Source organism: Hyla sarda, chromosome 4 (genome assembly GCF_029499605.1).
Source record: "Hyla sarda isolate aHylSar1 chromosome 4, aHylSar1.hap1, whole genome shotgun sequence".
NCBI lineage: Eukaryota > Metazoa > Chordata > Amphibia > Anura > Hylidae > Hyla > Hyla sarda.
Window position 1 is genome coordinate 218,200,224 of NC_079192.1, and position 13,307 is coordinate 218,213,530.

Sequence of the window (13,307 nt, forward strand, 5' to 3'; positions counted from 1 at the left end):
ACCATTTCAAATGTGACACAACCCATTCCCTAAATGTTTAGTTTCTCTTAATGGTCTTCTACTTAATTTCTCATGGTTCCTGTTTCAATCTAATTTTCTTGATAAGTAGTAGATTACATTCTGTTTCTACTCTATACTAAATGTACGTTGTAGACAAGATGTGTCATATTTGGTCTTTCCCACTTAACTGACTCTAGTTAACTCTCTTTATTTATCTGTTTATATGGCACATTAAAATAAATTATTATAGAACTATATATTTTAAAATTGAAATCTGTCAAAATTCTGAATAATTGTTTTCTAAAGTTTGCAGGGCTTTCTGTGACTGCTTTGAACTTTATAGTTTTTATTTTATTTGTTAAAACAATTTAAATCTGTCTATATGCTTATATTGGTGATACGTTACACAAAATGTACATTAAAACCTAATGAACCGATGGTCTCTGTTTTTACCAATTTAAAAATTAAATACAAAAGACTTAAATTAGCTGGAGCTATGCATCATATTTGATCAATTATTATAATAAATTAAACATATTTGAAAACTGATCTTAAAAAAAACTGCCTGGTTTGAACAGGAAACCCTATAAAACGAATGTGATGTGCCACAGGAAATGGAAACAATTGTAGTCGTTAATCAAAATATATTTAAATCTTGCACATAAAAATTAAATCTTAAAACATAGGTACATGCGTAGATTTATTTCTTATGTATTTGTTACAAATGGGTTTAACTCAGCATTGTGGTCCATTGTTAAGAGCTTTTTGACTGAATCTAAATTACGAGACTTTAGATGAGAAAAAAATCTGACGCCTGATGGACCCTATTCAAAGTAATTGAATACTAGCAGTGTCAAATGTGCTCCATACCCGTTCAGGGTCTGTTCGATGCAAAAAAAAAAAGCCGAACTGACTTCAAGTAGGACGGAATACAATGCTGATGTGAACTTAGATGATGTTTGAAAGTCAAGCTTACTCTTTGCAGCCAATTGAAAGAGAGTATTAGGAGCATATTATCAAAGGAATAGCTATTTTTAAATTGTAAAAAAAAGCCTTTGAAGTCATTTAAAAGTCAGATCTTTACAGTGCAGCATTTTACAGAGAAAGTTCCTTCATTAAAGGGCTATTCCAGTGAAAATATATATTTTTTTCATATCAACTGGCTCCAGAAAGTTAAACAGATTTGTAAATTACTTCTATATATAAAAAAAAAAATCTTAATCCTATCAGTTCTTATCAGCTGCTGAAGTTGAGTTGTTCTTTTGTTGTGACCACAGTGCTCTCTGCTGACACCTCTGTCTGTCTCAGGAATTGTCCAGAGTAGGAGCAAATCCCTATAGCAAACCTCTCCTACTCTGAACAATTCCTGAGACAGAAAAGTGTCAGCAGAGAGCACTGTTGTCAGACAGAAAAGAACTCAACTTCAGCAGCTGAGAAGTACTGGAAGTATTAAGATTTCTTAATAGAAGTAATTAGCAAATTTGTTTAAAGGGGTACTCCGGTGGTCAACATGTTTTTCTGTTTTTGACTTACCCTATTTGTTTTGTTTCATTTCTATTCTTGTTGTTTAGGCTACTCTATTTAAGTTCTTTGTTGTCTTTTTATCCCCACTTTGTTTTCCTATCTTTGCTTCTATTTCCTGCACTTGCTGTGCTGAAAACTACAAATCCCAGCATGCCCCTTGCCTTGTTGGTTTGGGGTGGCTCCTTTTTTTTTTTTTTTAAATTTCCCCGCTCTTTAACCACCCTACTTTTTCCTGGGTCGGCCCCCTTATACACAGCACACTTATATAATCAGCCCTGGTTGGGATAAACTGGCATACACACAAAAGGCACTACAACACCCAGCATGTGTCATTCAGGAGTCTTCAGTCTGTGGTAGAACATGCTGCCTCTGTAGTCTCCTGGGGGTTGTAGTTCACCACACTTCTATAGGGTATACACCAGTGTTTCCCAACCAGGGTGCCTCCAGGTGTTGCAAAACTACTACCAGCATGCCCGGATGGTGGGAGTTGTAGTGTTTTTTATTTTATTTTATTTTTAAACAAATTTTTATTGTTTTTATTTTTATCTTAATACAATCAAATAGCCTCTGGGCATACCCCGAATATGGCTGAACAATGAAAAGGAGTAAAGCAATAATACCTAGAGACCCCACATGAGGCAGAGACGTATGGATGTGAACGTGGCTTGGGAAAATACCCCAGCAGAAGAGTTGGGAGTTGTAGTTTTGATACAGCTGAAGTCACCCTGGTTGGGAAACAATGCACTTTGTTTGTAATATACTGAATTGGCTAGAACAGTGCTTCCCAACCAGTGTGCCTACAGCTGTTGCAAAACTACAACTCCCAACATTCTCAAAGGCTGTCAGGACATGCTGGGAGTTGTAGTTTTGCAACAGCTGGAGGCACACTGGTTTGTGAACACTAGCATACACACATAACAGGGACTACAACTCCCAGCATGTCATTCAGGAGTCTCCCCCGCCTACACACATAGAAATCATCCCCAGTCCGAGATTTATTCCCCTGCAGTCTATGCATCCCCAGCCCATGCACTTTGTTATCCTCCCCTTCAGATAACTCTTATCTTCTGTCTTCTTTGACTGCAGACCTGGGTCTTCAGAAGACAGAGCAGAGGGAGGGGAGATGAGGAGCTGTGTACAGTGGGGATCAATATTTTGGGCACCCCAGGTAAAAATGTGCATTCATGTGTATAAAGAAGCAAAGGAAAGATGTAAAAATCTCCAAAAGCCATCAAATTACAGATTAAACATTCTTTTAATTTGTCAACTTGGTCAATTTTATTTCTATCATTTAAACTTTCGAAATAACAGAAAACGAAAAATGGCATCTGCAAAAGTTTGGGCACCCTACGGAGTTAATATCTTGTACTTGTAAACTCTTTTTGTAGCCAGCCAAGAGTCTTTCAATTCTTGTTTGAGGTATCTTTGCCCATTCTGCCTTACAAAAGTCTTCCAGTTCTTTGAGATTTCTGGGCTGTCTGTCACGCACTGCTCTTTTAAGGTCTATCCATAGATTTTCAATTATGTTGAGGTCAGGAGATTGTGAAGGCCATGGCAAAACCTTCAGTTTACGCCTCTTGATGTAATCCCCCTTGGATTTCAAGGTGTGTTTAGGATCATTATCCATTTGTAGAAGCCATCCTCTCTTTAGCTTCAGCTTTTTCACAGATGGCATCAAGTTAGCATCCAAAATTTGCTTAAATTTTATTGAATCAATTTTTCCTTCTACTTGTGAGATGTTCCCTGTGCCACTGGCTGCAGTACAACCCCAAAGCATGATTGATCCACCCCCATGCTTAACAGTTGGACAGAGGTTCTTTTAATTAAATACTGTTCCCCTTCTTCTCCAAACGTACCTTTGCTCATTCCGGCCAAAAAGTTCAATTTTAACCTCATCGGTCCACAGAACTTGTTTCCAAAATGCATCAGGCTTGTCTATATGTTCATTTGCAAAGTTCAAACGCTGATTTTTGTGGTGAGGACATAGAAGAGGTTTTCTTCTGGTGACTCTTCCATGAAGACCATATTTGTACAAGTATCTCTTTATAGTGGAATAGTGTACCACAACTCCAGTGTCTGCCAGATCTTTCTGGAGGGATTGTGCAGTCAAACGTGGGTTTTGAATAGTTTTTCTCACAATCCTGCGAGCTGTTCTGTCTGATATTTTTCTTGGTCTTTCAGATCTTGCTTTAACTTCCACTGTTCCTGATGACTGCCATTTCTTAATTACATTCCGAACAGGGGATATTGACATCTGAAAACGTTTTTCTATCTTCTTATAGCCTTCTCCAGCTTTGTGAGAGTCAACTATTTTCAGTTTCAGATTTCTAGACAACTGCTTAGAAGAACCCATGGTGCTGATTGTTGGGGCAAGGTCAGATGAGTCTGGACATTTAAAACCCTTGAGATTGACATCGCCTGATCTTCCCAGATGATGATTGAGAACAATCCATGACACTGGCAGGTCTCAGCTTTGCAAAGGGCAGTGCATGCAAAAAATTCTGCAGGGTGCCCAAACTTTTGCAGACGCCATTTTTTTGTTTTCTGTTATTTTGAAAGTGTAAATGATGGAAATAAAATCTAACTTTTGTTGACATATTATAAGAATGTCTAATCTGTAATTTGATGCCTTTTTGGAGATATCTCCATCTTTCCTTGGCTTCTTTATGCACATTAATAACATTTTTACCTGGGGTGCCCAAACTTTTGATCCCCGCTGTGTGTTCTCTCACACTCTCTCTCTCTCTTCTCCCCCCCCCCCTGCTCTGGCTTGTTTCATGCATACCTGCGTCCTCAGAAGACAGAGCAGGGGGAGGGGAGATGAGGAGCTGTGTATGTCCTCTCTCTCCCCCTGCTTTAGCTTCTTTCATGCAAACCTGCGTCCTCTGGGAGGGGGAGAGGAGGGGCGTGGCTTCTTTCTCTCATGCAGACCTGCGTCCTCCGGGCTCTGAAAGAACAGAGAAAAAAAAGCCCTGACGCGTTGTCCACAGCCTAATCCTAACATGGCCGATGCTGTGGACGACAGTTAGAGATCCAACACAGAACTACAGGACTTTCTGGCCCACAAACAGGTAAGAAAGACAGACACAAACATGTAATACATGTAAATTGCAAAAAACATGAACATTAAAAGAAGATGCAATATAGCCAAAAATCTTAACCACCGGAGTACCCCTTTAACTTTCTGGAGCCACTTGATATAAAAAAAATAATAGATTTTCACTGGAATACCCCTTTAATCTTTCACACTGAAAGCATTACAATCTCCTTACTGAACAAGTCTGAATCTTTCTGATTATCAGTCTTGTTAAAAGACACTACCTACTTGAATGTTTCTTGTAGTAAACTAACATGGAAACTGGCACTTATTTGGAATGTTTGGCGAGCTGAAAATTGAGCTTGATGCATTTTATTTTATTTTTTTCAAATAAAAACACTAAGCATAAAGAGTCGGATCTCAGTCTGGAAATAAATGTATTCAATCAGACCCCCTATTTGTTATTGAAATAAGCTTACATTAAAGGGGTACTCCGGTGCTTAGACATCTTATCCCCTATCCAAAGGATAGGGGATAAGATGCTTGATCGCGGGAGTCCCGCCGCTGGGGACCCCCGGGATCTTGCACGTGGCACCCCGTTTGTAATCAGTCCCCGGAGCGTGTTCGCTCCGGGTCTGATTACCGGCGACCACAAGGCCGGCGGCGTGTGATGTCACGCCTCCGCCCCGTGTGACGTCACGCTCCGCCCCTCAATGCAAGCCTACGGATAGCTATCACGCCCCCTCCCGTAGGCTTGCATTGCGGGGCGGAGCGTGACTTCAAACGGGGTGCCGCTCGCAAGATCCCGGGGGTCCCCAGCAGCTGGACTCCCGCAATCAGGCATCTTATCGCCCCTATCCTTTGGATAGGGGATAAGATGTCTATGCACCGGAGTACCCCTTTAAGTGATTCTAAGCACAGACGCCTAAAACTGACTGAAGTGACTGTCATTAGTAGACTACATTGCTTCCATTGTCCATTCCATGTGTTTGCATACTGTTTTTCTTGTATGTTAATGTCTACTCTGAACGTGGTCCCTTCCGCAGAAATCCGCTGGAATTCCGCAGAAATATTCCACAACATTTACTGACCATTATCATCAATAAGGATTTTACTGTCACATTCACAAATCGGAATTACCATGGCCAGGAATTCCGGATTCCACAAAAATATATGACGTATTTTTAAATTTGGCTGAATTCTTTTCAGGACCCAATTGAGGTTAAGGGGATACGAAATTCAAGTGGAATTTGTGTTTTGAAAGCACAGAAATTCAGCTTCCGCTCATGCTCTGCAAAACTACTAAAAATTGGCAGTTTGTTTTTCTGAGCAGAATTTGAGGGGAATTGCAGAAATTCCAGCGTGTGAACATAACCTTACATGGCGTGTAATTGTAAAGACTAGACTAGAATTGAGCACTGCTATATGACACCCCCCAGTCGATATTTTACTTCCCTCCCAAGCTGTGCAGACATGAAAAATCCACATACTGCTATTTTATAAATCTGTGTTTTTGTTTTTCATGTATGGGTAATTTTTCTTGGTAGCATACAGTTTGTGCATTGTAGTTCCCTGTACCACATGTTCGAAAGTAATTTTTTCTATATTTGAAAATATCTTTCTTGAACATGCTTAAAACACTTAACAATTTTAGTTCTTGAAGGACAGTGGTGTAGTGGTAATAAGATTGTTAAATACTTTATTTTTGTGTGTGCTGTGCTAATTTTTATAAATTCACTTCAATGAATTGGATGGTTTAATGTCTTTTTTTATTTATTTACCTTTTTAAGATGGTGATACCAGTGCAACAGAGAGTTGTGATGAAGTTCCTATGGAGCTCTACACTGCTTGCCAGCATACTCCTACAACACTTACTCTTACTGCCACCAGAGTAACAAAAGTGAATGACAAAAAAAGGAAGAAAAGTGGAGAAAAGGAACAAAATCCAAAATCAAAAAAGGCAAGAGTTTTAAAAAAATACTGATTATTCACAATTACAGTATATTAAATTCAAGGAGCTTAAACCCAGTTTTGCTAACCTTCAGGGGATTTTCCCATCTTAGTCAGTGGTAGCCTATTAGGACTTTTTGGCATCTCCATTAATGAAAATTAAAAACTCAGTACTGGTTCCCCTGGCCCTATTGACTCAAATGAGGCATTTGTGTAGGGTGAAGCAGTTTTACCTCAATGATAAAACCCTGTCTTTCTCACAACTTTCTCAAGCTTTCCACCAGTAGGAAGGTAATTGCATTTCTTAGCATTATTCCATCAGGTGTACTCCTTTAATATTCTCAAACACTGACTTGGCTAATGCTAAATAAGTTTTATTTGGGGTTTATTTTTTTCCCTTAAGGGGGTTGGGAGTTCCTAATGAGTTTCTTTGAAGAAAACAAAAAACTAAATGTAATTTTACTTGTGTAATGAATATATACATACATATATATATATATATATATATATATATATATATATATATATATATGTGTGTTAAATAATATAATATCTGTTTTATCCCCGCAGGCCTTTAGAGAAGGATCTCGAAAATCTTCTCGAGTAAAGGTACATTAAATTCCTTATTTGGTTTAAAAAATTCTTACTTTTAGGTTTCCAAAATCCATTATGTAAACTATTAGATTTCCTTGTTTTCTGGATTGAGTATTGCAACTTGATGATCTTGTCTGCTCATTTACAGCAGGCCTTTAATTGTAGTTTAACCCCTTAAAGATTCCTTTTGGCCTTAAGGACACAGGAAATTTCAATTTTTTTGTTTTTTTCTTTCCTCCTTGCCTCCTTTTTGGAGCCATAACTTTTTCCCCCTTTACAGATCCATATGAAGGCTTGTTTTTTGCATGACCAATTGTACTTGGTAATGACACCTTTCATGTTACCCTACAATTTACTGCGAAAACAAAAACATATTTGGGGGGGGGGGTTCATATGAAAACTGCAATTTCGCTACTATTAGGGGTATTTGTTTTTACGTAGTGCACTTTATGGTATAAATGACGTGTTCTCTTTATTCTGTAGCTCAATGCAATTAAAACCATAACCAATTTATATTTTTCAATTATAACCAGTGATCACAGCGCAAGAATGAGCCCTCATACAGCCCTGTATACAGAAAAATAAAGTTGTTATAGGGGGCAGAAGATGACAATTTTAAACATACACATTTTGTGTAAAAAGTTATAATTTTTTAACAGAAGGTAAAACAAAATCAAACCTATATAAGTTGGGTATCATTTTGGGGTGGGTTCACACTACGTTTTCTCCCATACGGGAGCGCATACGGCAGGGGGGAGCTAAAACCTCGCGCTCCCGTATGCCTTCGTATGCGCTCCCGTATGTCATTCATTTCAATGGGCCGACCGGAGTGAAACGTTCGGTCCGGTCGGCTCATTTTTGCGCCGTATGCGCTTTTACAACCAGACCTAAAACTGTGGTCAACCACGGTTTGAGGTCCGGTTGTAAAAGCGCATACGGAGCAAAAATGAGCCGACCGGACCGAACGTTTCACTCCGGTCGGCTCATTGAAATGAATGACATACGGGAGCGCATAGAAAGGTATACGGAAGTGCGAGGTTTTAGCTCCCCCCTTCCGTATGCCCTCCCGTATGGGAGAATACGTAGTGTGAACCCAGCCTTAATTGTATGGACCTACAGAAGCAGAATCTGCCAAAAATGACAAAATGTGTGTGTTCTATTTTTTCAATTTTGTCCCACAAATCTTTTTTTTTTTTTTTTTGTGGTGAAATGGAAAACTTTTTGAAATTGAAAACTTTTTTTTCTTTTTTCTTTTTTAAATCAACTGGTTACAGATTTGTAAATTACTTCTATCTACAAATCTTAACCCTTCCAGTACTTAGCTGCTGTATGTTCCAGAGGAAGTTCTTTACTTTTTGAATTTCCTTTTCTGTCTGACCACAGTGCACTCTGCTGACACCTCTGTCCATTTTAGGAACTGTCCAGAGCGGGAGAAAATCCCCATAACAAACCTCTCCTGCTCCAGACAGAGGTGTCAGCAGAGAGCACTGTGGTTAGAAAGGAAATTCAAAAAGAAAATCACTTCCTCTGTAGTATACAGCAGCTAAGTACTGGAAGGTTTAAGTTTTTTAATTAGAAGTAATCTACAAAATTGTTTAACTTTCTGGCACCAGTTGATCTAAAACAGTCAGCCAATCCCTTGTATACATTTTCATTTATTTATTTTTTGATATTGTTACTTTAAGGGTTCTGCTCCAGAAATTGAGCCATCTGACAATCCCATATATGGATGGGAGAGTAAAATCAAAGCTTGGATGGACCACTATGAAGAAGCAAACAACAACCAATATAGTGAAGGTGTACAAAGGGAGGCCCAACGGATAGGATTAAGACTTGGTTGTGACAGCGACACAAAGGAGCAGTCTGGAAAACCAAGCTTGAGCCCTAATAATCTATTATTTAAACCACCAGTTGAGGTAAGTGTCCAAATGTTTATATGCCTGTTTTGGTTTGTGCAGGCACACTGCAAACTTTTGTGCATCTCAACTTAGTCGCTCTTATGATAAACAAGTCTGCATTTAATGCTACCAAAAAAGACAAATGTGTGCAAAGGACACAATGTTATAATAAAATATCCAAAAAAGACTAAGATCTTAATGCAAGATGATGAAACCCTGCAATATAAAAGTTAAAAACTTTGTGGAGTCCCTGCTCCTGGATAATAACAAAAACAAAATTGCCCAATGTGGAAGAGGGGTAAATAACAACTAAATAACAACTGGGGTTTGGTGTACAGGTGTGGAAATTTAATTAAAAAAAAAAACTGATATGCAGACCTTCATAGTTGCCAAAGGCATAAAGAAGGTGATCATTAAACACCTATATAGGCATGATGTACCTGCAGGGGAACCCACCATATAAACACACGTTTTGGGCACACAGCTGCTTTGTCTGGGATGGTCCTTATTATATACATTTCTTGTCTTTTTGGTAACATTAATAATTTATACGTAGGACTTATAACTGATCGAGGAGTTTCTTGTTTCAGCCCAAGACTGCTGTTAAGTTCAAAAGTAGCTTTTAACCACTGACCCCCTTGGGTAGGAATGTGTAACCAGCGGAAGCAAAATGTAAATGCTTTTTTCTCTTCGTGCCTTGGTATTGTGAAAATGACTTTTACAATTCAAATATTTTATACGTAATTGATGACTTAAAAATATACAAAATTCTGCTTTAGATATCACACTGCCCTATAAAATCACAAACTTCTGTAATCCTGATGTCCCCAAGAGCATTTAACGAAAATATCGCAGCTAGAAAAATGTTTAATCCTCATGCACAGAATATAAAATAATAAAGGGGACTCTCCTGACATTGCTCCCCCAGTGTCCTGGTATCTCACTCTGCTCCTCCTCCACCACTGTAGTCTTCCTGGTCTGACCATGGTCAGCGCATCACACTGAGGCACAGCTAATCCCCGGCCGCAGTGATGTTCCGCCTTGGCTGGAGATAGGCTGACGGCAGTATGATGCATTGCTTCCGGGGGACCAATGTCCAGCCAATCACCAGCCGAGGTAGGACATAGCTGAGGCCGGTGATTGGCTGTGCCTTGGTGCGACGCGTTGACTTTGGCCAGACCAGGAAGAAACGGGGATCCAGGGGCAGATAAGTCCCTTTAGTTTATTTTTTATATGCTGGGCACTTAAATTTCTCTAGTTGAGAGAAACTTTCTCCTTTAACTATTTCTCATAGCCTCTGCAAGGTTTAGCTCCATGAGAGCAACAAGTAGGATGGCTATTTTAGTGTACAGTTTTGGTTAAGGAGATCTTAATTTTTATGTTTCACTGACCTGCATGACACTGTTTTACAAGTTCTAAGTTGTCACATTTTAGGCCTCATCTAAAGCCTGTGATGCCCCAGACTGCCAAGCAACACTGTAATGAGCCACTGACTCACAAATGTCAGAGCAAACACAGAATTCCAAGTGAATATAAATTAAGTTCATATAGAGCTTCATAACTATGATTAAAAGGTGAATTATTAATTTAAGTTGGAGTAGCACATATACATAATATACAGCGGTAGAATAAGTATTGAACACGTCAACATTTCTCTCACTAAAAATATTTCTAAAGGTGCAATTGACGTGACATTTTCACCAGATGTTGGTAACAACTAGGGCTGCACGATATATCGCGAAAGCAATCGAACATATGGATCAGATGAGCATCCGGCATGGAGCAGCGAGGACAACAGGAGTCAGGCCGTAAGCCAATTTTATGAAGGAATGCAGGAGTACGATATACTCTATGCAATAAAAAAAAATTTGGGACACCCTATGGGCCTCGGATACGGCCAGCCTTGGGGTCATAGAAACAATTTGTGCCCAATGCTCATCTGACAAGGGACCCACCTCAGTCTCCTACTTTGCCCTAACAGTCAGCGGATATGCTTCATGGTAGAAGGAGAGGAGCTCCCTATATAACACAGAAATCACACCCTTAGTAGAAGATTCAGTAAACAGAGTTTGTACAACAGTCGATGAGCCAATATCGAAGCTCCCCGCTCCAGACTGCGTTGCCATGGCATGTCGCAGCTGCAAATAGCGATAGAAATAAAAATGAGGTAAAGTAAATTCCTCTTGTAGCTGAGGAAAGGACTTCAATACCGGCCCATCATACAACTGAGATAGATACAACACCCTTCGTTAGGATTAAACCATAAAGGGGAGAAAGTAACAAATACAGGGTATCTCAACAAAGCCTTTTTTTGTCCACTCTTTCCGGATAAGAGCAAAAGTGGGGGGGGGATTAGGAATAGAAAGACCCCCAGCCTCCTTACTACGTTGCAATGTCTCCAACCGCAATCTGACAGACTTCCCATTCCAAATAAGTTCCCTAATAAAGACTGAAGATATATTCAGAGATATATAATCAAGAGGATTCTTCGATACCACCACACCCAGGTATTTAAATTGAGTTACCACAGGAAGACCCATCCTATCCAGTACTGGCATGCGAGGAAGGGGATCAAGAGGGAGAATCGTAGACTTATCCCAATTGATAGCCAGGCCAGAATAACTACCATAGGTCACTATCAATGCCATAAACGGGGGTAGAGAATGCACAACATCCCTAATAAACAACAGCATATCATCAGCATAAAGGGCGATACGCTCTCCTCCGTTTGTGATGTGAGTATCTTTGTCTAATAAGGAAGCTTGAAGACAAGAAATGGTGAGTGGCCGGTTTTATTTTCTCTTCATCATGTTATTACTTGGGTTGTTACTAACATCAGGTGAACATTTTTATGTCAATAACACCTTTGGAAGTATATTTGGGAAAAATTGTGAAGTGTACAATACTTATTTTAGCCGCTTTATATGATAAATGTTTGATGGTGATCAAATGATAAAAATGTAGATGCCCTGTCCTCTATTTGCTCTAGATCATCCAGCAGAAGACTGGGTATAAGTGGAGAATAGGTTGTGAATACTCGACTCCCTTTCCCACCAGTCAAACTTTCACACATTTGATTTTGTTTGATTTCTTCTTAAGTTTAGTTACCAAATGACTAAACTTTAGTACATGCTACCATGGCAGAGAAAATATATTGATCTTGTTGATAACAAATAATAAAACTGTTAAACTTTTTAAATTGACTTGTATCTAACAGAGTTACATGCAAAAGAACAAAAAAATATTAAAAGCTGCAAAAGACCTGCAACCTGAAACATTAATAATTGAATATAGAGGAAAATTCATGCTTCGGGAGCAGTTTGAAGCTAATGGCTACTTCTTTAAAAGGTAGGTATGCATTACACATGTACTTGTTGTTTTATCATGAACCATGACGAGTTTAAAGCGTTACTGACATTTAAAAAACAGCTTTTGACATGTCTATTATACCTGTCAAAAGTTGTTGATTTTAACTGGCTCTCACTCATGAGACCTGCTGTGATCATGAGTTATTAGCCAGGGAAGTGAAAAGCATTGTGCTCCACTCCCAGGCCAGCCAAGAGATCCGTCCATTTTTATGCATAGACTTCTATGCAAAGAAATGTACAGATCACTTGGCTGGCTGGAGAGTGCCCGCTTCCTCTAGATAACTCACAATCTGGGTCTCAGTAGTGAGGCCGTGCGATCAAAAGTTTATTTTGTTAATAATTTTGACAGTAGCACATTAAGAAAACTTTGGTTAGGAATAGTCTGTTTTTCAAATGCCCGGATAATGAATCATGATGCCTTCAGTGCATAGTGCTTAATATTGTGCTGGATATTTCTGCTATCTTGGCAGATCTAGGCATACAGTAGAGTTCATTTGTGGTTTAGAGCTGAGGGTGTGTATGTGTGTACGGTCTCAGCCAATCACAGCTCATCACACACTATACTGCTCTAGGCTGTATGTTCAAAGCAGCATTGCAGAGAGAGTGCGAAAGTTCTCCCCTGCAGGGCTTCAGATGATTTCACGCCTGCTGGGTAATGACCATTCCAAGTCCATGGAGCTCACTGAGACTGAGCAGAGAATACAGCACAATATAAGGTAGAAAACTAAAAAATGTAAAATATAAAGGCAGGTGGTGGTTTATTATGATGGGGAAATAAACTGGGAGGATGACATTTTTTTATCAAGATCATGACAGATACTCTTTAACATAAAAACTTTATACTATATTTAATTTTCTAATGACACATTCTCTTTAATCAAAGTGATCTTAGACTGGAAGACCTCATTACTATCCTTAGTTCCTCCTTGCTCTGCT

The 13,307-nt window shown here is 39.1% G+C and overlaps 1 protein-coding gene across 7 annotated transcripts in view; it reads left to right on the forward strand.

Annotated features, from left to right (window-relative positions):
- KMT2E (lysine methyltransferase 2E (inactive)) overlaps positions 1-13,307 on the forward strand; it is a 141,641-nt gene that overhangs the window by 61,181 nt on the left and 67,153 nt on the right. For all 7 annotated transcript variants that reach the window (XR_008892626.1, XM_056573524.1, XM_056573523.1 and 4 more), the window contains 4 exons: positions 6,352-6,521; positions 7,082-7,120; positions 8,791-9,021; positions 12,221-12,351. Coding sequence is in view for 6 of the 7 variants with exons in the window: in XM_056573524.1 (XP_056429499.1) it covers positions 6,352-6,521; positions 7,082-7,120; positions 8,791-9,021; positions 12,221-12,351 (571 nt within the window). In the remaining variant the exon portion in view is untranslated. The remainder of the gene's footprint in view (positions 1-6,351; positions 6,522-7,081; positions 7,121-8,790; positions 9,022-12,220; positions 12,352-13,307) is intronic.